General features: G+C 36.7%; 1 protein-coding gene across 1 annotated transcript in view; it reads left to right on the forward strand.

Annotated features, from left to right (window-relative positions):
• Positions 1 to 26,197, forward strand: part of LOC133539125 (endothelin receptor type B-like) — an 83,416-nt gene that overhangs the window by 18,231 nt on the left and 38,988 nt on the right. The window contains exon 3 of the mRNA XM_061881218.1: positions 19,156 to 19,283. Within this exon, the coding sequence (XP_061737202.1) occupies positions 19,156 to 19,283 (128 nt within the window). The remainder of the gene's footprint in view (positions 1 to 19,155; positions 19,284 to 26,197) is intronic.

Here is a 26,197-nt window from a genome sequence, read left to right on the forward strand (position 1 = left end):
GTCAGGAGCAAGGGTGAAGTGTCTTGCTCAAGGACACAACGGACGTGACTTGTTTGGTAGAAGGTGGGGATCGAACCAGGAACCCTCAGGTTGCTGGCACGGCCACTCTACCAACCGCGCCACACCGTCATATAACTTGGTACTTGACACATGCTAACTTTTGTTGTTGTTTACATTTACTAAGTTAGGTTTGGCAAGCTTATTAGGTTGTTTAACTGTTAGCATGCTAACGTGCTAACTTTTTTTTTTAAAGCTGAAGTCATTACTTGGTACTTGACACATGCTAACGTTTGTTGTTGTTTACGGTTACTAAATTAGGTTTGGCAAGTTTATTAAGTTGTTTAACTGTTAGCATGCTAACGTGAGCATGCTAGCGTGCTAACTTTTTTTTTTCAAACTGAAGTCATATAACTTGGTACTTGACATATGCTAATTTTGTTGTTTACATTTAGTAAGTTAGGTTTGGAAAGCTTATTAAGTTGTTTAAAAAAAAATAAGTTAGCACGCTAGCATGCTCACATTAGCATGCTAGCGTGCTAACTTTTTTTTTTTTTTTTTTTTAACAGCATAAGTCATAAACTCACTACTTTCCACATGCCAACTTTTGTTGTTGTTTACGTTTACTAAGTTAGGTTTGGCAAGTTTATTAAGTTGTTTAACTGTTAGCATGCTAACATGAGCATTTTAAAATGTATTTTTACAGCCGAACACTTTGGAGTCATTTAACTTGGTATTTGACACATGCTAACTTTTGTTGTTGTTTACATTTACTAAATTAGGTTTGGCAAGTTTATTAAGTTGTTTAACTGTTTACATGCTAACGTGAGCATGCTAGTGTGCTAACTTTTTTCTTTTTTTTAAAGCTGAAGTCATATAACTTGGTACTTGACACATGCTAACTTTTGTTGTTGTTTACATTTACTAAGTTAGGTTTGGCAAGCTTATTAGGTTGTTTAACTGTTAGCATGCTAACGTGCTAACTTTTTTTTTAAAGCTAAAGTTATATTACTTGGTACTTGACACATGCTAACTTTTGTTGTTGTTTACGTTTACTAAGTTAGGTTTGGCAAGTTTATTAAGTTGTTTAACTGTTAACATGCTAACGTGAGCATGCTAATGTGAGCATGCTAGCGTGCTAACTTTTTTTTTTCAAACTGAAGTCATATAACTTGGTAATTGACACATGCTAACTTTTGTTGTTTACGTTTAGTAAGTTAGGTTTGGCAAGCTTATTAAGTTGTTTAAAAAAAAAATTTGCATGCTAGCATGCTCACATTAGCATGCTAGCGTGCTAACTTTTATTTTATTTTTTTTACAGCGTAAGTTATAACTTGGTACTTCCCACATGCTGACTTTTGTTGTTGTTTACGTTTACCAAGTTAGGTTTGGCAAGTTTATTAAGTTGTTTAACTGTTAGCATGCTAACATGAGCATGCTAGCGTGCTAACTTTTTTTTTAAACTGAAGTCATATAACTTGGTACTTGACATATGCTAATTTTGTTGTTGTTTACGTTTAGTAAGTTAGGTTTGGCAAGCTTATTAAGTTTAAAAAAAAAAAAAAGTTAGCACGCTAGCATGCTAACTTTTTTTTTCTTTTTTAACAGCGTAAGTCATAAACTCTGTGCTTTCCACATGCCAACTTTTGTTGTTTACGTTTACTAAGTTAGGTTTGGCAAGTTTATTAAGTTGTTTAACTGTTAGCATGCTAACATGAGCATTTTAAAATGTATTTTTACAGCCGAACACTTTGGAGTCGTTTAACTTGGTATTTGACACATGCTAACTTTTGTTGTTGTTTACATTTACTAAATTAGGTTTGGCAAGTTTATTAAGTTGTTTAACTGTTTACATGCTAACGTGAGCATGCTAGTGTGCTAACTTTTTAATTTTTTTTTAAAGCTGAAGTCATATAACTTGGTACTTGACACATGCTAACTTTTGTTGTTTACATTTACTAAGTTAGGTTTGGCAAGCTTATTAGGTTGTTTAACTGTTAGCATGCTAACGTGCTAACTTTTTTTTTAAAGCTAAAGTTATATTACTTGGTACTTGACACATGCTAACTTTTGTTGTTGGTTACGTTTACTAAGTTAGGTTTGGCAAGTTTATTAAGTTGTTTAACTGTTAACATGCTAACGTGAGCATGCTAATGTGAGCATGCTAGCGTGCTAACTTTTTTTTTTTTTTAAACTGAAGTCATATAGCTTGGTAATTGACACATGCTAACTTTTGTTGTTGTCTACGTTTAGTAAGTTAGGTTTGGCAAGCTTATTAAGTTGTTTAAAAAAAAATTTGCACGCTAGCATGCTCACATTAGCATGCTAGCGTGCTAACTTTTATTTTATTTTTTTTACAGCTTAAGTTATAACTTGGTACTTCCCACATGCTGACTTTTGTTGTTGTTTACATTTACTAAGTTAGGTTTGGCAAGTTTATTAAGTTGTTTAACTGTTAGCATGCTAATGTTAGCATTCAGGTTTGGCCTCTGCATTTTGGCGACTCCCAAAATTGCACGTTCCAGTTTTTACATGTAGCGTTCTAATCCTGGATGTGTTTATTTTGTCTTTAAAATGTGTGGCGGAGCAATAAACTGCAAAAGAGGAAACGATAATCCCCAAACAAAGTGTTGAAGCACAATGACGCTGAGAACCACTTTGAGGCTTTTCCTCGGCATGGCCCAAAAATAATCACTGGCTTGAAAAGAAAAAAAAAAAAAAGAGCGAGGTGGTCTTCCTTCCCTTTTCGGCCCCTCTGTGGGAAACTTAAACAGCTGCAGTAAACAATAGGAGGGCCCGGAAGCTTCTTTCTTTATCTTGCAGCCTAATGCAGCTCATGTCCTCTAAGTCAGGTTGCACCAGCCATATGGTTTCTCTTTTTTGAAGACTATAAACAGGATGTGTTGAGTATGAGATGAGACGTTAAGAGCCAGTAATGGAGGCCATTACACTTCACTCATCGCTCTTCATTCCCGTTCTTGGCCTTCCTAAAAGAGGCGCTTGATGAATTATGATGTGAGCACTGGGCTCCAAAACACTTTCATGCCAAGACCGGTCAGAACCGGATTGGTATTGCAAAATAATGCCTTTTGATGTCGATTCATGCAGCTCATTACTTGTATGGGTCTCCATACACAGTGTGGAGCCGCTCCGATAAGCTAGTATCCACCAGTCAATCAATCAATCAAAATGTATTTATATAGCCCTAAATCACGAGTGTCTCAAAGGGCTGCACAAGCCACAACGACTTCCCCCAGATCCCACATCAGGGCAAGGAAAAACTCAACACAATGGGCTACAATGAGAAACCTTGGAGGGGACCGGTGCTATTGACGTTGAGTGGATCTAGTTAATAGTGTGAGAGTCCAGTCCATAGTGGATCTAACATAATAGTGAGAGTCCAGTCCATAGTGGATCTAACATAATAGTGAGAGTCCAGTCCAGAGTGGATCTAACATAATAGTGAGAGTCCAGTCCATAGTGGATCTAACATAATAGTGAAAGTCCAGTCCATAGTGAATCTAACATAATAGTGAGAGTCCAGTCCATAGTGGATCTAACATAATAGTGAGAGTCCAGTCCATACTGGATCTAATAGTGAGAGTCCAGTCCATAGTAGATCTAGCGTAATAGTGACAGTCCAGTTCATAGTGGATCTAACATAATAGTGTGAGAGTCCAGTCCATAGTGGATCTAACATAATAGTGTGAAAGTCCAGTCCATAGTGGATCTAACATAATAGTGAGAGTCCAGTCCATAGTGGATCTAACATAATAGTGAGAGTCCAGTCCATATTGGATCTAACGTAATAGTGTGAGAGTCCAGTCCATAGTGGATCTAACATAATAGTGTGGGAGTCCAGTCCATAGTGGATCTAACATAATAGTGTGAGAGTCCAGTCCATAGTGGATCTAACATAATAGTGTGAGAGTCCAGTCCATAGTGGATCTAACAGAATAGTGAGAGTCCAGTCCATAGTGGATTTAACATAATAGTGTGAAAGTCCAGTCCATAGTGGATCTAACATAATAGTGAGAGTCCAGTGCATAGTGGATCTAACATAATAGTGAGAGTCCAGTCCATATTGGATCTAACGTAATAGTGTGAGAGTCCAGTCCATAGTGGATTTAACATAATAGTGTGGGAGTCCAGTCCATAGTGGATCTAACATAATAGTGTGAAAGTCCAGTCCATAGTGGATCTAACATAATAGTGAGAGTCCAGTGCATAGTGGATCTAACATAATAGTGAGAGTCCAGTCCATATTGGATCTAACGTAATAGTGTGAGAGTCCAGTCCATAGTGGATTTAACATAATAGTGTGGGAGTCCAGTCCATAGTGGATCTAACATAATAGTGTGGGAGTCCAGTCCATAGTGGATCTAACATAATAGTATGAGAGTCCGGTCCATAGTGGATCTAACATAATAGTGTGAATCCTGTCCATAGTGGATTTAACATAATAGTGTGGGAGTCCAGTCCATAGTGGATCTAACATAATAGTGTGGGAGTCCAGTCCATAGTGGATCTAACATAATAGTGTGAGAGTCCAGTCCATAGTGGATCTAACAGAATAGTGAGAGTCCAGTCCATAGTGGATTTAACATAATAGTGTGAAAGTCCAGTCCATAGTGGATCTAACATAATAGTGAGAGTCCAGTGCATAGTGGATCTAACATAATAGTGAGAGTCCAGTCCATATTGGATCTAACGTAATAGTGTGAGAGTCCAGTCCATAGTGGATTTAACATAATAGTGTGGGAGTCCAGTCCATAGTGGATCTAACATAATAGTGTGGGAGTCCAGTCCATAGTGGATCTAACATAATAGTATGAGAGTCCGGTCCATAGTGGATCTAACATAATAGTGTGAATCCTGTCCATAGTGGATTTAACATAATAGTGTGGGAGTCCAGTCCATAGTGGATCTAACATAATAGTGTGGGAGTCCAGTCCATAGTGGATCTAACATAATAGTATGAGAGTCCGGTCCATAGTGGATCTAACATAATAGTGTGAATCCTGTCCATAGTGGATTTAACATAATAGTGTGGGAGTCCAGTCCATAGTGGATCTAACATAATAGTGTGAGGGTCCAGTCCATAATGGATCTAACATAATAGTTTGAGAGTCCAGTCCATAGTGGATCTAACATAATAGTGTGAGAGTCCAGTCCATAGTGGATCTAACATAATAGTGTGAGAGTCCAGTCCATAGTGGATCTAACGTTATAGTGAGAGTCCAGTCCATAGTGGATCTAACATAATTGTGTGAGGGTCTAGGCAATAGTGGATCTAACATAATAGTGTGAGAGTCCAGTCCATAGTGGATCTAACATAATAGTGTGAGAGTCAAGTCCATAGTGGATCTAACATATTTCTGTGGGATTCCAGTCCGTAGTGGATCTAACATTATAGTGTGAGAGTCCAGTCCATAATGGATCTAACATAATAGTGTGAGAGTGCAGTCCATAGTGGATCTAACATAATAGTGAGAGTCCAGTCCATAGTGGATTTAACATAATAGTGAGAGTCTAGTCCATAGTGGATCTAACATAATAGTGAGAGTCTAGTCCATAGTGGATCTAACATAATAGTGTGAGAGTCCAGTCCATAGTGGATCTAACATAATAGTGTGGGAGTCCAGTCCATAGTGGATCTAACATAATAGTGAGAGTCCAGTCCATAGTGGATCTAACATAATAGTGTGAGAGTCCAGTCCATAGTGGATCTAACATAATAGTGTGAGAGTCCAGTCCATAGTGGATCTAACATAATAGTGTGAGAGTCCAGTCCATAGTGGATCTAACATAATAGTGTGAGAGTCCAGTCCATAGTGGATCTAACATAATAGTGAGAGTCTAGTCCATAGTGGATCTAACATAATAGTGTGAGAGTCCAGTCCATAGTGGATCTAACATAATAGTGTGAGAGTCCAGTCCATAGTGGATCTAACATAATAGTGAGAGTCTAGTCCATAGTGGATCTAACATAATAGTGTGAGAGTCCAGTCCATAGTGGATCTAACATAATAGTGTGGGAGTCCAGTCCATAGTGGATCTAACATAATAGTGTGAGAGTCCAGTCCATAGTGGATCTAACATAATAGTGTGAGAGTCCAGTCCATAGTGGATCTAACATAATAGTGTGAGAGTCCAGTCCATAGTGGATCTAACATAATAGTGTGAGAGTCCAGTCCATAGTGGATCTAACATAATAGTGTGAGAGTCCAGTCCATAGTGGATCTAACATAATAGTGTGAGAGTTCAGTCCATAGTGGATCTAACATAATAGTGTGAGAGTCCAGTCTTTTGTGGATTTAACATAATAGTGAGAGTCCAGTCCATAGTGGATCTAACATAATAGTGAGAGTCCAGTCCATAGTGGATCTAACATAATAGTGAGAGTCTAGTCCATAGTGGATCTAACATAATAGTGTGAGAGTCCAGTCCATAGTGGATCTAACATAATAGTGAGAATCCAGTCCATAGTGGATCTAACATAATAGTGTGAGAGTCCAGTCCATAGTGGATCTAACATAATAGTGAGAGTCTAGTCCATAGTGGATCTAACATAATAGTGAGAGTCTAGTCCATAGTGGATCTAACATAATAGTGTGAGAGTCCAGTCTTTAGTGGATTTAACATAGTAGTGAGAGTCCAGTCCATAGTGGATCTAACATAATAGTGAGAGTCCAGTCCATAGTGGATCTAACATAATAGTGAGAGTCCAGTCCATAGTGGATCTAACATAATAGTGTGAGAGTCCAGTCCATAGTGGATCTAACATAATAGTGTGAGAGTTCAGTCCATAGTGGATCTAACATAATAGTGAGAGTCCAGTCCATAGTGGATCTAACATAATAGTGAGAGTCTAGTCCATAGTGGATCTAACATAATAGTGTGAGAGTCCAGTCCATAGTGGATCTAACATAATAGTGAGAGTCCAGTCCATAGTGGATCTAACATAATAGTGAGAGTCTAGTCCATAGTGGATCTAACATAATAGTGTGAGAGTCCAGTCCATAGTGGATCTAACATAATAGTGAGAATCCAGTCCATAGTGGATCTAACATAATAGTGTGAGAGTCCAGTCCATAGTGGATCTAACATAATAGTGAGAGTCTAGTCCATAGTGGATCTAACATAATAGTGAGAGTCTAGTCCATAGTGGATCTAACATAATAGTGTGAGAGTCCAGTCTTTAGTGGATTTAACATAGTAGTGAGAGTCCAGTCCATAGTGGATCTAACATAATAGTGAGAGTCCAGTCCATAGTGGATCTAACATAATAGTGAGAGTCCAGTCCATAGTGGATCTAACATAATAGTGTGAGAGTCCAGTCCATAGTGGATCTAACATAATAGTGAGAGTCCAGTCCATAGTGGATCTAACATAATAGTGTGAGAGTCCAGTCCATAGTGGATCTAACATAATAGTGTGAGAGTCCAGGCAATAGTGGATCTAACATAATAGTGTGAGAGTCCAGTCCATAGTGGATCTAACATAATAGTGTGAGAGTCCAGGCAATAGTGGATCTAACATAATAGTGTGAGAGTCCAGGCAATAGTGGATCTAACATAATAGTGTGAGAGTCCAGTCCATAGTGGATCTAACATAATAGTGTGAGAGTCAAGTCCATAGTGGATCTAACATATTTCTGTGGGATTCCAGTCCATAGTGGATCTAACATAATAGTGAGAGTCCAGTCCATAGTGGATCTAACATAATAGTGTGAGAGTCCAGTCCATAGTGGATCTAACGTTATAGTGAGAGTCCAGTCCATAGTGGATCTAACATAATTGTGTGAGGGTCTAGGCAATAGTGGATCTAACATAATAGTGTGAGAGTCCAGTCCATAGTGGATCTAACATAATAGTGTGAGAGTCAAGTCCATAGTGGATCTAACATATTTCTGTGGGATTCCAGTCCGTAGTGGATCTAACATTATAGTGTGAGAGTCCAGTCCATAATGGATCTAACATAATAGTGTGAGAGTGCAGTCCATAGTGGATCTAACATAATAGTGAGAGTCCAGTCCATAGTGGATTTAACATAATAGTGAGAGTCTAGTCCATAGTGGATCTAACATAATAGTGAGAGTCTAGTCCATAGTGGATCTAACATAATAGTGTGAGAGTCCAGTCCATAGTGGATCTAACATAATAGTGTGGGAGTCCAGTCCATAGTGGATCTAACATAATAGTGAGAGTCCAGTCCATAGTGGATCTAACATAATAGTGTGAGAGTCCAGTCCATAGTGGATCTAACATAATAGTGTGAGAGTCCAGTCCATAGTGGATCTAACATAATAGTGTGAGAGTCCAGTCCATAGTGGATCTAACATAATAGTGTGAGAGTCCAGTCCATAGTGGATCTAACATAATAGTGAGAGTCTAGTCCATAGTGGATCTAACATAATAGTGTGAGAGTCCAGTCCATAGTGGATCTAACATAATAGTGTGAGAGTCCAGTCCATAGTGGATCTAACATAATAGTGAGAGTCTAGTCCATAGTGGATCTAACATAATAGTGTGAGAGTCCAGTCCATAGTGGATCTAACATAATAGTGTGGGAGTCCAGTCCATAGTGGATCTAACATAATAGTGTGAGAGTCCAGTCCATAGTGGATCTAACATAATAGTGTGAGAGTCCAGTCCATAGTGGATCTAACATAATAGTGTGAGAGTCCAGTCCATAGTGGATCTAACATAATAGTGTGAGAGTCCAGTCCATAGTGGATCTAACATAATAGTGTGAGAGTCCAGTCCATAGTGGATCTAACATAATAGTGTGAGAGTTCAGTCCATAGTGGATCTAACATAATAGTGTGAGAGTCCAGTCTTTTGTGGATTTAACATAATAGTGAGAGTCCAGTCCATAGTGGATCTAACATAATAGTGAGAGTCCAGTCCATAGTGGATCTAACATAATAGTGAGAGTCTAGTCCATAGTGGATCTAACATAATAGTGTGAGAGTCCAGTCCATAGTGGATCTAACATAATAGTGAGAATCCAGTCCATAGTGGATCTAACATAATAGTGTGAGAGTCCAGTCCATAGTGGATCTAACATAATAGTGAGAGTCTAGTCCATAGTGGATCTAACATAATAGTGAGAGTCTAGTCCATAGTGGATCTAACATAATAGTGTGAGAGTCCAGTCTTTAGTGGATTTAACATAGTAGTGAGAGTCCAGTCCATAGTGGATCTAACATAATAGTGAGAGTCCAGTCCATAGTGGATCTAACATAATAGTGAGAGTCCAGTCCATAGTGGATCTAACATAATAGTGTGAGAGTCCAGTCCATAGTGGATCTAACATAATAGTGTGAGAGTTCAGTCCATAGTGGATCTAACATAATAGTGAGAGTCCAGTCCATAGTGGATCTAACATAATAGTGAGAGTCTAGTCCATAGTGGATCTAACATAATAGTGTGAGAGTCCAGTCCATAGTGGATCTAACATAATAGTGAGAGTCCAGTCCATAGTGGATCTAACATAATAGTGAGAGTCTAGTCCATAGTGGATCTAACATAATAGTGTGAGAGTCCAGTCCATAGTGGATCTAACATAATAGTGAGAATCCAGTCCATAGTGGATCTAACATAATAGTGTGAGAGTCCAGTCCATAGTGGATCTAACATAATAGTGAGAGTCTAGTCCATAGTGGATCTAACATAATAGTGAGAGTCTAGTCCATAGTGGATCTAACATAATAGTGTGAGAGTCCAGTCTTTAGTGGATTTAACATAGTAGTGAGAGTCCAGTCCATAGTGGATCTAACATAATAGTGAGAGTCCAGTCCATAGTGGATCTAACATAATAGTGAGAGTCCAGTCCATAGTGGATCTAACATAATAGTGTGAGAGTCCAGTCCATAGTGGATCTAACATAATAGTGAGAGTCCAGTCCATAGTGGATCTAACATAATAGTGTGAGAGTCCAGTCCATAGTGGATCTAACATAATAGTGTGAGAGTCCAGGCAATAGTGGATCTAACATAATAGTGTGAGAGTCCAGTCCATAGTGGATCTAACATAATAGTGTGAGAGTCCAGGCAATAGTGGATCTAACATAATAGTGTGAGAGTCCAGGCAATAGTGGATCTAACATAATAGTGTGAGAGTCCAGTCCATAGTGGATCTAACATAATAGTGTGAGAGTCAAGTCCATAGTGGATCTAACATATTTCTGTGGGATTCCAGTCCATAGTGGATCTAACATAATAGTGAGAGTCCAGTCCATAGTGGATCTAACATAATAGTGTGAGAGTCCAGTCCATAGTGGATCTAACATAATAGTGTGAGAGTCCAGGCAATAGTGGATCTAACATAATAGTGTGGGAGTCCAGTCCATAGTGGATCTAACATAATAGTGTGAGAGTCCAGTCCATAGTGGATCTAACATAATAGTGTGAGAGTCCAGTCTATAGTGGATCTAACAGAATAGTGAGAGTCCAGTCCATAGTGGATTTAACATAATAGTGTGAAAGTCCAGTCCATAGTGGATCTAACATAATAGTGAGAGTCCAGTGCATAGTGGATCTAACATAATAGTGAGAGTCCAGTCCATATTGGATCTAACGTAATAGTGTGAGAGTCCAGTCCATAGTGGATTTAACATAATAGTGTGGGAGTCCAGTCCATAGTGGATCTAACATAATAGTGTGGGAGTCCAGTCCATAGTGGATCTAACATAATAGTATGAGAGTCCGGTCCATAGTGGATCTAACATAATAGTGTGAATCCTGTCCATAGTGGATTTAACATAATAGTGTGGGAGTCCAGTCCATAGTGGATCTAACATAATAGTGTGGGAGTCCAGTCCATAGTGGATCTAACATAATAGTGTGAGAGTCCAGTCCATAGTGGATCTAACAGAATAGTGAGAGTCCAGTCCATAGTGGATTTAACATAATAGTGTGAAAGTCCAGTCCATAGTGGATCTAACATAATAGTGAGAGTCCAGTGCATAGTGGATCTAACATAATAGTGAGAGTCCAGTCCATATTGGATCTAACGTAATAGTGTGAGAGTCCAGTCCATAGTGGATTTAACATAATAGTGTGGGAGTCCAGTCCATAGTGGATCTAACATAATAGTGTGGGAGTCCAGTCCATAGTGGATCTAACATAATAGTATGAGAGTCCGGTCCATAGTGGATCTAACATAATAGTGTGAATCCTGTCCATAGTGGATTTAACATAATAGTGTGGGAGTCCAGTCCATAGTGGATCTAACATAATAGTGTGGGAGTCCAGTCCATAGTGGATCTAACATAATAGTATGAGAGTCCGGTCCATAGTGGATCTAACATAATAGTGTGAATCCTGTCCATAGTGGATTTAACATAATAGTGTGGGAGTCCAGTCCATAGTGGATCTAACATAATAGTGTGAGGGTCCAGTCCATAATGGATCTAACATAATAGTTTGAGAGTCCAGTCCATAGTGGATCTAACATAATAGTGTGAGAGTCCAGTCCATAGTGGATCTAACATAATAGTGTGAGAGTCCAGTCCATAGTGGATCTAACGTTATAGTGAGAGTCCAGTCCATAGTGGATCTAACATAATTGTGTGAGGGTCTAGGCAATAGTGGATCTAACATAATAGTGTGAGAGTCCAGTCCATAGTGGATCTAACATAATAGTGTGAGAGTCAAGTCCATAGTGGATCTAACATATTTCTGTGGGATTCCAGTCCGTAGTGGATCTAACATTATAGTGTGAGAGTCCAGTCCATAATGGATCTAACATAATAGTGTGAGAGTGCAGTCCATAGTGGATCTAACATAATAGTGAGAGTCCAGTCCATAGTGGATTTAACATAATAGTGAGAGTCTAGTCCATAGTGGATCTAACATAATAGTGAGAGTCTAGTCCATAGTGGATCTAACATAATAGTGTGAGAGTCCAGTCCATAGTGGATCTAACATAATAGTGTGGGAGTCCAGTCCATAGTGGATCTAACATAATAGTGAGAGTCCAGTCCATAGTGGATCTAACATAATAGTGTGAGAGTCCAGTCCATAGTGGATCTAACATAATAGTGTGAGAGTCCAGTCCATAGTGGATCTAACATAATAGTGTGAGAGTCCAGTCCATAGTGGATCTAACATAATAGTGTGAGAGTCCAGTCCATAGTGGATCTAACATAATAGTGAGAGTCTAGTCCATAGTGGATCTAACATAATAGTGTGAGAGTCCAGTCCATAGTGGATCTAACATAATAGTGTGAGAGTCCAGTCCATAGTGGATCTAACATAATAGTGAGAGTCTAGTCCATAGTGGATCTAACATAATAGTGTGAGAGTCCAGTCCATAGTGGATCTAACATAATAGTGTGGGAGTCCAGTCCATAGTGGATCTAACATAATAGTGTGAGAGTCCAGTCCATAGTGGATCTAACATAATAGTGTGAGAGTCCAGTCCATAGTGGATCTAACATAATAGTGTGAGAGTCCAGTCCATAGTGGATCTAACATAATAGTGTGAGAGTCCAGTCCATAGTGGATCTAACATAATAGTGTGAGAGTCCAGTCCATAGTGGATCTAACATAATAGTGTGAGAGTTCAGTCCATAGTGGATCTAACATAATAGTGTGAGAGTCCAGTCTTTTGTGGATTTAACATAATAGTGAGAGTCCAGTCCATAGTGGATCTAACATAATAGTGAGAGTCCAGTCCATAGTGGATCTAACATAATAGTGAGAGTCTAGTCCATAGTGGATCTAACATAATAGTGTGAGAGTCCAGTCCATAGTGGATCTAACATAATAGTGAGAATCCAGTCCATAGTGGATCTAACATAATAGTGTGAGAGTCCAGTCCATAGTGGATCTAACATAATAGTGAGAGTCTAGTCCATAGTGGATCTAACATAATAGTGAGAGTCTAGTCCATAGTGGATCTAACATAATAGTGTGAGAGTCCAGTCTTTAGTGGATTTAACATAGTAGTGAGAGTCCAGTCCATAGTGGATCTAACATAATAGTGAGAGTCCAGTCCATAGTGGATCTAACATAATAGTGAGAGTCCAGTCCATAGTGGATCTAACATAATAGTGTGAGAGTCCAGTCCATAGTGGATCTAACATAATAGTGTGAGAGTTCAGTCCATAGTGGATCTAACATAATAGTGAGAGTCCAGTCCATAGTGGATCTAACATAATAGTGAGAGTCTAGTCCATAGTGGATCTAACATAATAGTGTGAGAGTCCAGTCCATAGTGGATCTAACATAATAGTGAGAGTCCAGTCCATAGTGGATCTAACATAATAGTGAGAGTCTAGTCCATAGTGGATCTAACATAATAGTGTGAGAGTCCAGTCCATAGTGGATCTAACATAATAGTGAGAATCCAGTCCATAGTGGATCTAACATAATAGTGTGAGAGTCCAGTCCATAGTGGATCTAACATAATAGTGAGAGTCTAGTCCATAGTGGATCTAACATAATAGTGAGAGTCTAGTCCATAGTGGATCTAACATAATAGTGTGAGAGTCCAGTCTTTAGTGGATTTAACATAGTAGTGAGAGTCCAGTCCATAGTGGATCTAACATAATAGTGAGAGTCCAGTCCATAGTGGATCTAACATAATAGTGAGAGTCCAGTCCATAGTGGATCTAACATAATAGTGTGAGAGTCCAGTCCATAGTGGATCTAACATAATAGTGAGAGTCCAGTCCATAGTGGATCTAACATAATAGTGTGAGAGTCCAGTCCATAGTGGATCTAACATAATAGTGTGAGAGTCCAGGCAATAGTGGATCTAACATAATAGTGTGAGAGTCCAGTCCATAGTGGATCTAACATAATAGTGTGAGAGTCCAGGCAATAGTGGATCTAACATAATAGTGTGAGAGTCCAGGCAATAGTGGATCTAACATAATAGTGTGAGAGTCCAGTCCATAGTGGATCTAACATAATAGTGTGAGAGTCAAGTCCATAGTGGATCTAACATATTTCTGTGGGATTCCAGTCCATAGTGGATCTAACATAATAGTGAGAGTCCAGTCCATAGTGGATCTAACATAATAGTGTGAGAGTCCAGTCCATAGTGGATCTAACGTTATAGTGAGAGTCCAGTCCATAGTGGATCTAACATAATTGTGTGAGGGTCTAGGCAATAGTGGATCTAACATAATAGTGTGAGAGTCCAGTCCATAGTGGATCTAACATAATAGTGTGAGAGTCAAGTCCATAGTGGATCTAACATATTTCTGTGGGATTCCAGTCCGTAGTGGATCTAACATTATAGTGTGAGAGTCCAGTCCATAATGGATCTAACATAATAGTGTGAGAGTGCAGTCCATAGTGGATCTAACATAATAGTGAGAGTCCAGTCCATAGTGGATTTAACATAATAGTGAGAGTCTAGTCCATAGTGGATCTAACATAATAGTGAGAGTCTAGTCCATAGTGGATCTAACATAATAGTGTGAGAGTCCAGTCCATAGTGGATCTAACATAATAGTGTGGGAGTCCAGTCCATAGTGGATCTAACATAATAGTGAGAGTCCAGTCCATAGTGGATCTAACATAATAGTGTGAGAGTCCAGTCCATAGTGGATCTAACATAATAGTGTGAGAGTCCAGTCCATAGTGGATCTAACATAATAGTGTGAGAGTCCAGTCCATAGTGGATCTAACATAATAGTGTGAGAGTCCAGTCCATAGTGGATCTAACATAATAGTGAGAGTCTAGTCCATAGTGGATCTAACATAATAGTGTGAGAGTCCAGTCCATAGTGGATCTAACATAATAGTGTGAGAGTCCAGTCCATAGTGGATCTAACATAATAGTGAGAGTCTAGTCCATAGTGGATCTAACATAATAGTGTGAGAGTCCAGTCCATAGTGGATCTAACATAATAGTGTGGGAGTCCAGTCCATAGTGGATCTAACATAATAGTGTGAGAGTCCAGTCCATAGTGGATCTAACATAATAGTGTGAGAGTCCAGTCCATAGTGGATCTAACATAATAGTGTGAGAGTCCAGTCCATAGTGGATCTAACATAATAGTGTGAGAGTCCAGTCCATAGTGGATCTAACATAATAGTGTGAGAGTCCAGTCCATAGTGGATCTAACATAATAGTGTGAGAGTTCAGTCCATAGTGGATCTAACATAATAGTGTGAGAGTCCAGTCTTTTGTGGATTTAACATAATAGTGAGAGTCCAGTCCATAGTGGATCTAACATAATAGTGAGAGTCCAGTCCATAGTGGATCTAACATAATAGTGAGAGTCTAGTCCATAGTGGATCTAACATAATAGTGTGAGAGTCCAGTCCATAGTGGATCTAACATAATAGTGAGAATCCAGTCCATAGTGGATCTAACATAATAGTGTGAGAGTCCAGTCCATAGTGGATCTAACATAATAGTGAGAGTCTAGTCCATAGTGGATCTAACATAATAGTGAGAGTCTAGTCCATAGTGGATCTAACATAATAGTGTGAGAGTCCAGTCTTTAGTGGATTTAACATAGTAGTGAGAGTCCAGTCCATAGTGGATCTAACATAATAGTGAGAGTCCAGTCCATAGTGGATCTAACATAATAGTGAGAGTCCAGTCCATAGTGGATCTAACATAATAGTGTGAGAGTCCAGTCCATAGTGGATCTAACATAATAGTGTGAGAGTTCAGTCCATAGTGGATCTAACATAATAGTGAGAGTCCAGTCCATAGTGGATCTAACATAATAGTGAGAGTCTAGTCCATAGTGGATCTAACATAATAGTGTGAGAGTCCAGTCCATAGTGGATCTAACATAATAGTGAGAGTCCAGTCCATAGTGGATCTAACATAATAGTGAGAGTCTAGTCCATAGTGGATCTAACATAATAGTGTGAGAGTCCAGTCCATAGTGGATCTAACATAATAGTGAGAATCCAGTCCATAGTGGATCTAACATAATAGTGTGAGAGTCCAGTCCATAGTGGATCTAACATAATAGTGAGAGTCTAGTCCATAGTGGATCTAACATAATAGTGAGAGTCTAGTCCATAGTGGATCTAACATAATAGTGTGAGAGTCCAGTCTTTAGTGGATTTAACATAGTAGTGAGAGTCCAGTCCATAGTGGATCTAACATAATAGTGAGAGTCCAGTCCATAGTGGATCTAACATAATAGTGAGAGTCCAGTCCATAGTGGATCTAACATAATAGTGTGAGAGTCCAGTCCATAGTGGATCTAACATAATAGTGAGAGTCCAGTCCATAGTGGATCTAACATAATAGTGTGAGAGTCCAGTCCATAGTGGATCTAACATAATAGTGTGAGAGTCCAGGCAATAGTGGATCTAACATAATAGTGTGAGAGTCCAGTCCATAGTGGATCTAACATAATAGTGTGAGAGTCCAGGCAATAGTGGATCTAACATAATAGTGTGAGAGTCCAGGCAATAGTGGATCTAACATAATAGTGTGAGAGTCCAGTCCATAGTGGATCTAACATAATAGTGTGAGAGTCAAGTCCATAGTGGATCTAACATATTTCTGTGGGATTCCAGTCCATAGTGGATCTAACATAATAGTGAGAGTCCAGTCCATAGTGGATCTAACATAATAGTGTGAGAGTCCAGTCCATAGTGGATCTAACATAATAGTGTGAGAGTCCAGGCAATAGTGGATCTAACATAATAGTGTGAGAGTCCAGTCCATAGTGGATCTAACATAATAGTGTGAGAGTCCAGGCAATAGTGGATCTAACATAATAGTGTGAGAGTCCAGGCAATAGTGGATCTAACATAATAGTGTGAGAGTCCAGTCCATAGTGGATCTAACATAATAGTGTGAGAGTCAAGTCCATAGTGGATCTAACATATTTCTGTGGGATTCCAGTCCGTAGTGGATCTAACATAATAGTGTGAGAGTCCAGTCCATAGTGGATCTGACATAATAGTGTGAGAGTCCAGTCCATAGTGGATCTAACATAATAGTGTGAGAGTCCAGTCCATAGCGGATCTAACATAATAGTGTGAGTCCAGTCCATAGTAATAGTGTAAGAGTCCAGTCCATAACTATGGACTGAGGTGAAAAGAGACAGCAGATCAACTGGTCTAAAAAGGGAGTCTATTTAAAGGCTAGAGTATACAAATGAGTTTTAAGGTGAGACTTAAATGCTTTTACTGAGGTAGCATCGCGAACTGTTACCGGGAGGGCATTCCAGAGTACTGGAGCCCGAACGGAAAACGCTCTATAGCCCGCAGACTTTTTTTGGGCTCTGGGAATCACTAGCAAGCCGGAGTCCTTTGAACGCAGATTTCTTGCCGGGACATATGGTACAATACAATCGGCAAGATAGGATGGAGCTAGACCGTGTAGTATTTTATACCTAAGTAGTAAAACCTTAAAGTGCTGAAAATTGTAATTTTCCTGAAGGAACTCTCCTGACGGAATAAATAAAGTACTATCTAATCTAATCTAGGAAGCCAGTGCAGGTGAGCCAGTATAGGTATATATGTATGTATATATGTATATAAAGGTATATACAGTATAGGTATATATGTATGTATATATGTATATAAAGGTATATACAGTATAGGTATATATGTATGTATATATGTATATAAAGGTATATACAGTATAGGTATATATGTATGTATATATGTATATAAAGGTATATACAGTATAGGTATATATGTATGTATATATGTAATATATATTCTAATATTCATTTGAATAGACTGCAAAGACAATATATTCAATGTTCACACTGGAAATGTTTGTTATTTGGAATGTGATGCCTGCGACATGTTAAAAAAGCTGGCACGAGTGGCAAAAAAGACTGAGAAAGTTGAAGAGTGCTCATCAAACACTTATTTGGAACATCCCGCAGGTGAGCAGGCTAATTGGGAACAGGTGGGTGCCGTGATTGGGTATAAAAGCAGCTTCCATGAAATGCTCAGTCGTTCACAAACAAGGACGGGGCGAGGGTCACCACTTTGTCAACAAATGCCTGAGCGAATTGTTTAAGAACGACATTTCTCAACCAGCTATTGCAAGAATTTTAGGGATTTCACCATCTACACTCCGTAATATCATCAAGAGGTTCAGAGATTGTGGAGAAATCACTGCACGTAGGCGATGATATTATGGACCCTCGATCCCTCAGGCGGTACTGCATCACAAAGCGACATATGTGTGTAAAGGATATCACCACATGGACTCAGGAACATTTCAGAAAACCAGTGTCAGTAACTACAGTTGGTTGCTACTATGCAAAGCCAAAGCCATTTATCAACAACACCCAGAAACGCCGCCGGCTTCGCTGGGCCCGACTGATGCAAAGTGGAAAAGTGCTCTGTGGTCTGACGAGGCCACATTTCAAATTGTTTTTGGAAACTGTGAACGTCGTATTTTCCGGACCAAAGAGGAAAAGAACCGTCCGGATTGTTTTAGGCGCAAAGTTGCATCTATGATGGTATGGGGGTGTATTGGTGCCCAAGGCATGGGTAACTTACACATCTGTGAAGGCACCATTAATGCTGAAAGGTACATACAGGTTTTGGAGCGACATATGTTGTCATCCAAGCAACCTTATCATGGACGCCCCTGCTTATTTCAGCAAGACAATGCCAAGACACGTGTTACAACAGCGTGGTTTTGTAGTAAAAGAGTGCAGGTACTTGCTTGGCCCGCCTGCAGTCCAGACCTGTCTCCCATGGAAAATGTGTGGCGCATTATGAAGCGTAAAATACGACAGCAGAGACCCCGGACTGTTGAAGGACTGAAGCTCTACATAAAACAAGAATGGGAAATAATTCCACTTTCAAAGCTTCAACAATTAGTTTCCTCAGTTCGCAAACGTTTATTGAGTGTTGTTAAAAGAAAAGGTGATGTAACACAGTGGTGAACATGCCCTTTCCCAACTACGCCCCTGCTTATTTCAGCAAGACAATTGTGTGTAGTAAAAGCCAAAAAAGGATCTACTTGAAATATTGTGTTGATATTGGATTGTCAACAACACTCAGCATGAAGTTTTTAACAGTTAGCACGTGATCGTTGTATGTATCGGCCGATATCGCTCATGGCTGATCTGCATGGGAATCAGCAGCATCAAACCCTACTTTTTCATCCATAATATCCAATTTTGTTAGGCCTCTTTGTGCTTTAGAAGTGACCCATCTTTGTATGTTTTATCCCCCCCCGCCAGCTTCTGGCGTCACGCTGGCCGTTTGACGACAGCACGGTGGGCTTGTGTCTCTGCAAGCTCTTTCCCTTCCTGCAGAAAGCCTCAGTGGGCATCACCGTCCTCAACCTGTGTGCCCTCAGCGTGGACAGGTCAGTGGCCCCTGCTGTCGCCGCACACGTTTCCCCGAGTCCCACTTTTACAGAGTGACATTTGACCTTTTGAAACTGCAAAACAGTTGTTAAAGGAAAAAAAAAGACGTAAAAAAGTTAACCACAGGTTGAGAAATTGCAGGTAACTGCATCTAAGTAGATGTGTGTGAAAGGTCAACTTCAGGTTTGTTTACCCTTTTTTATGTTTTTTTATGCCTTTTTTTAAAACCCTGTTTGCTCCACAAAAAAGTAAATATTTAATGTGAAGTAATTGCAGCCTTAAATTTGCCAATTCATCCATCCATCCATTTTCTACCGCTTATTCCCTTTCGGGGTCGCGGGGGGCGCTGGCGCCTATCTCAGCTACAATCGGGCGGAAGGCGGGGTACACCCTGGACAAGTCGCCACCTCATCGCAGGGCTAACACAGATAGACAGACAACACTCACACTCACATTCACACACTAGGGCCAATTTAGTGTTGCCAATCAACCTATCCCCAGGTGCATGTCTTTGGAGGTGGGAGGGGCCTATCCCCAGGTGCATGTCTTTGGAGGTGGGAGGGGCCTATCCCCAGGTGCATGTCTTTGGAAGTGGGAGGAAGCCGGAGTACCCGGAGGGAACCCACGCATTCACGGGGAGAACATGCAAACTCCACACAGAAAGATCCCGAGCCTGGATTTGAACCCAGGACTGCAGGACCTTCGTATTGTGAGGCAGACGCACTAACCCCTCTGCCACCGTGAAGCCCTTGCCAATTCATATCACCATTAATTTTATTTTATTATTTTTTATGAGAAATACAGTTACAAAAGTGTTGAGAATAAGTCACTTTTTTTAATCTGTCGATTATAAGTTTTTATTATTTTTTTATGTATTGTTTTTTTCATTTGTTTTATGCTTTTTTTTAAAAAAAAGTTATTTTTTATATGGCGAACACACAAAATATGCAATATTTCCCTCCAAAAATATTTCATAGTGGAATATTTAATGTGAAGTAATTGGTGCCGTAAATATGCCAATTCATATCACCATTGATTTTATTTTATTATAATTTTTCTGAGAAATACAGTTACAAAAGTGTTGAGAATAAGTCACTTTTTTTAATCTGTCGATTATAAGTTTTTATTATTTTTTTATGTATTGTTTTTTTCATTTGTTTTACGCTTTTTAAAAAAAAAAGTTATTTTTTTTTATATGGTGAACACACAAAATATGCAATATTTCCCTCCAAAAATATTTCATAGTGGAATATTTAATGTGAAGTAATTGGTGCCGTAAATATGCCAATTCATATCACCATTGATTTTATTTTATTATAATTTTTCTGAGAAATACAGTTACAAAAGTGTTGAGAATAAGTCACTTTTTTTAATCTGTCGATTATAAGTTTTTATTATTTTTTTATGTATGGTTTTTTTCATTTGTTTTATGCTTTTTTTTTAAAAAAGTTATTTTTTATATGGCGAACACACAAAATATGCAATTTTCCCTCCAAAAATATTTCATAGTGGAATATTTAATGTGAAGTAATTGGTGCCGTAAACATGCCAATTCATATCACCATGGATGTTATTTTATTATAATTTTTCTGAGAAATGACAGTTAAAAAAGTGTTGAGAATAAGTCACTTTTTTTAATCTGTCGATTAATTAAAACATTTTATTTTTTTTTGTATGTATTGTTTGTTTTATGCCTCTTTTTTTTTCCAAAGAGAACTGTTTTTTGATATGGCGAACAGACAAAATATTCAATATTTCCCTCCAAAAATATTTTAGAGTGGAATATTTAATGTGAAGTAATTGGAGCCTTAAATATGCCAATTCATATTACCATTAATTTTATTTATTTATTTATTTTTTTGAGGAATGACAGTTAAAAAAGTGTTCAGAATAAGTCACTTTTTTGTTTAATCTGTCGATTGTAAGTTTTTATTATTTTTTTTATATATATATATATTTTTTAAATTTGTTTTATGCCTTTCCCCCCCCCCCAAAATTGTGTTTTTTTATATGGCGAACACACAAAATATGCAATATTTCCCTCCCAAAAATGTTCAGAGTGGAATATTTAATGTGAAGTAATTGGAGCCTTAAATATGCCAATTCATATTACCATTAATTTTATTTATTTTTTTGAGGAATGACAGTTAAAAAAGTGTTCACAATAAGTCACTTTTTTGTTTAATCTGTCGATTGTAAGTTTTTATTATTTTTTTTATATATATATTTTTTTTAATTTGTTTTATGCCTCCCCCCCAAAATTGTGTTTTTTGATATGGCGAACAGACAAAATATTCAATATTTCCCTCCAAAAATATTTTAGAGTGGAATATTTAATGTGAAGTAATTGCAGCCCTAAATATGCCAATTCATATTACCATTGATTATATTTTATTATATATATTTTTTTTAATGACGGTTAAAAAAGTGTTGAGAATAAGTCACTTTTCTTATTTTTAGACTGTTGATTATAAGTTTTTATTATTTTTTTAATGTATTTTTTGTTTGTTTTATGCCTTTTTTCCCCCCAAAGAAAATTGTTTTTTTTTACATGGCGAACACAAAAAATATGCAATATTTCCCTCCAAATATATTTCAGAGTGGAATATTTATTATGAAGTAATTGCAGCCTTAAATATGACAATTCATAGCGCCATTAATTGTATTTCATTATTATTCTTTTGAGAAATGACAGTTTAAAAAGTGTTGAGAATAAGTCACTCTTTTTATCTGTCGATTATAAGTTATTATTATTATGTATTGTTTTTTTCATTTGTTTTATGCTTCTTTTTTTTTTTTTTTTTTTTTTACACAGTTTTTTTTAATATGGCGAACACACAAAATATGCAATATTTCCCTCCAAAAATATTTCATAGTGGAATATTTAATGTGAGGTAATTGGTGCCGTAAACACGCCAATTCATATCACCATTGATTTGATTTTATTATCATTTTTCTGAGAAATGACAGTTAGTGTTGAGAATAAGTAATTTTTTTAAATCTGTTAATTATTTTTTTTTTAATTATTATTTTTTGTGTTTATTGTTTGTTTTATGCCTTCCCCCCCAAAGAAAACTGTTTTTTATATGGCGAACAGACAAAATATTCAATATTTCCCTCCAAAACTATTTTAGAGTGGAACATTTAATGTGAAGTAATTGCAGCCTTAAATATGCCAATTCATATCACCATTAATTTTATTTGTTTTATTATTTTTTTGAGGAATTACAGTTAAAAAGGTGTTGAAAATAAGTAACTTTTTTGTTTAATCTGTCGATTATAAGTTTTTATTATTATTTTTATGTATATATATATATTTTTTTGTTTTATGCCTTTTTTTCCCCCCAAAAAATGTTGTTTTTCTATGGCGAACACACAAAATATTCAATATTTCCCTCCAAAAAATTTCAGAGTGGAATATTTAATGTGAAGTAATTGGAGCCTTAAATATGCCAATTCATATCACCATTGATTATATATATATATTTTTTTGTTTTTTTTGAGAAATGACAGTTAAAAAAGTGGTGAGAATAAGTCAATTTTCTTAGTCTGTCGATTATAAGTTTTTATTATTTTTTTAAATGTATTTTTTGTTTGTTTTATGCTTTCTTTTTTCCAAAGAAAACTTAGTTTTTTTTATATAGCTAACACACAAAATATGCAATATTTCCTTCCAAAAATATTTCAGAATGGAATATTTAATGTGAATTAATTGCAGCCTTAAATATGCCAATTAATATCAACATTGATTTTATTTCATTTTTTTTTTTTAATGACAGTTAAAGTGTTGAAAATTAGTCACTTTTTATTTTTCAATCTGTCGATTATAAGTTTTTATTATTTTTTAATGTATTTTTTGTTTGTTTTATGCCTTTTTATTCCCCCCGACCCCAATTTTTATTTATTTTTTTATAAGGCGAACACACAAAATATGCAATATTTCCCTCCCAAATTATTTCAGAGTGGAATATTTAATGTGAAATAATTGCAGCCTTAAATATGCCAATTCATATCAACATAGATTTTATTTCATTATAATTTTTTTGAGAAATGACAGTTAAAAAGGTGTTGAGTATAAGTCACTTTTTATTTTTCAATCTGTCGATTATAAGTTTCTATTATTTTTTTTATGTATTTATAGTTTGTTTAATGCCTTTTTTCCCCCCAAAGAAAATAGTTTTTTTTATATGGCAAACATGCAAAATATGCAATATTTCCCTCCAAAAATATTTCAGACTGGAAAATTCAATGTGAAGTAATTGCAGCCTTAAATATGCCAATTTATAGCACCATTGATTATATTCCAATATTATAATTTTTTTGCGAAATGACAGTTAAAAAAGAAATCCCACTAAAATTCATTGGGATCCAAAAAGTGTTGAGAATAAATTACTTGTTTTTTTGTTTTTTTTTAAATCTGTCTATTATAACTTTATATATATATATTTTTTGTGTGTTTTATGCCTTTTTCCCCTCCAAAGGAAACAGTTTTTTTTCGTATGGTGAACACACAAAATATGCAATATTTACCTCCAAAAATATTTCAGAGAAAAAATGATGAAAAAACACTTAATTGAATGGTTTAAAAGAAGATAAAACACACATAAAATGAAAATTAAATTTTGAAACATAGTTTATCTTCAATTTCAACTTTTTAAAATTCAAACTTCAACCGAAAAAAAAATGAAGAGAAAAACTAGCTAATTCGAATATTTTTGAAAAAAATAAAAATAATTTATGGAACATCATTAGTAATTTTTCCCGATTAAAATTAATTTTAGAATTTTGATGACATGTTTTAAATAGGTTAAAATCCAATCTGCACTTTGTTAGAATATATAACAAATTGGACCAAGCTATATTTCTAACAAAGACAAAAAATTATTTCTTCTAGATTTTCCAGAACAAAAATTTTAAAAGAAATTCAAAAGACTTTGAAATAAGATTTAAATTTGATTCTACAGATGTTATAGATTTGCCAGAATGTTTTTATTTTTATTTTAATCAAAATAAGTTTGAAGAAATATTTCACAAATATTCTTTGTCAAAAAAATAGAAGCTAAAATGAAGAATTAAATCAAAATGTATTTATTATTCTTTACAATAAAAAAAAATCTACTTAGACATTGATTTAAATTGTCAGGAAAGAAGAGGAAGGAATTTAAAAGGTAAAAAGGTATATGTGTTTAAAAATCCTAAAATCATTTTTAAGGTTATATTTTTTTCTCTAAAATGGTCTTTCTGAAAGTTATAAGAAGCAAAGTAAAAAAATTTATGAATTTATTTAAACAAGTGAAGACCAAGTCTTTAATTTAATTTGAGTTTTGTCTCTCTTAGAATTAAAAATGTCGAGCAAAGCGAGACCAGCTTGCTAGTAAATAAATACAATTAAAAAAATAGAAGCAGCTCACTGGTAAGTGCTGCTATTTGAGCTATTTCTAGAACAGGCCAGCGGGCGACTCATCTGGTCCTTACGGGCGACCTGGTGCCCGCGGGCATCTCGTTGGTGACCCCTGCTATAGACTTTTGTTTGTTTGAGATCGTCACTACTGCCACAAGTGGTGGATTAGTGTATTACAACTGAGTACGGACCACAGCTGCACAACAAATAAACAATGGGGCCCGGTCCCTATGGTTAAGAAACACGGCTTATACTTGTTTTGTTTTCCTCCAAAAAGTGGAGTCAGGGTTCTGCACATGTCAGAGGGGCCATTATGCTTTAATGGGCAGCTATTTTACAACATCCATCGTGTGTGTTAGCATCTGCAGGGAGTGCACGCTCAAGTTGATCTCGGACCCTGCCTTTAATAGAAATTCCCCCCATGAAAAAATAATGACCGCCGAGTGCAGAAGAGCTCGGTGCCATGTGGGCGTGCACGGCAGACATAACTCGCCAGATAAGAGGCTGGCCGGGCCCAATCAAGGGAGACGCATTTAATGACCTCCACCATGGGGAAGAGATATGTTCAAGTGCAGCTTGTTTACTGGAAAAAGTGGCTTTGATAAAAGAGATGCGGGTCAGTTTAAGGTCAGGGTTATGATCAGTCCTCACCGTGCAGGAAATTAAGTCGCAGTGTGCGGAACACACACACACACACACACACACACACACACACCTTCTTGTACTGTATTGCAGACCTTCTTGAGACCTCCGAAAAAGGCCTACCTCCTAAGGACCACCCTTTCTAGATCTATAAAGATTTGTATTTACAACATTAATAATATATACATACCATGCAAAAAAAAAAAAGTAAGTTATAGTAATGTTTTATTTATTTTTTATTTGCATTTGTTTTTGACCCTTCATTATATACTTCAAGTTATCACAGTACGTCTCTATATACTTTTTTTTTCTTTTTAATTAATTTTGGCCAAATGGGGCACATTTAAATTTATGAGACTTTTATTTGGCAAAAATTATGACAAAAGTCACAATTTTATTTAAAAAAAAGTCACTATTTTACAAGAACAACCAAAAAATTGGCAAGATTATGATTAGTCAGAATTTTATAGGAAAAATGTCACCATTTTGCATTAAAAAGTTATGATTTTACATTAAAAAATAATTTTACGAGAAAATATTGCAATGTTACAGAAAAAGAAAGAATAAGAGAAAATTGTTACTAAATTTTATAAGAAAAAAGTCGACACATTGTGAGAAAAAGACTGCTTTTAGTTCATTTTTATTTTTTTTTAATTTCTTGTTTTTAATAGTTTTTTATCCTTCCTTATTTACTTCAAGTTATTACAGTATGTCTTTATATACATTTTAAATAATTTTTTCCCAACAAGAAAAAGGTCAACACTTCATATGAAAAAAATTTGAATTTTGGCAGTATTAAAATAAGTCATAATTTTACTCAAGGCAAGTTGAAATTTTACATGAAAAACTGAACATTTGAGAAATATTAGG

The sequence above is a fragment of the Nerophis ophidion genome, linkage group LG20 (genome assembly GCF_033978795.1).
Source record: "Nerophis ophidion isolate RoL-2023_Sa linkage group LG20, RoL_Noph_v1.0, whole genome shotgun sequence".
In the NCBI taxonomy this organism is placed as follows: Eukaryota; Metazoa; Chordata; class Actinopteri; order Syngnathiformes; family Syngnathidae; genus Nerophis; species Nerophis ophidion.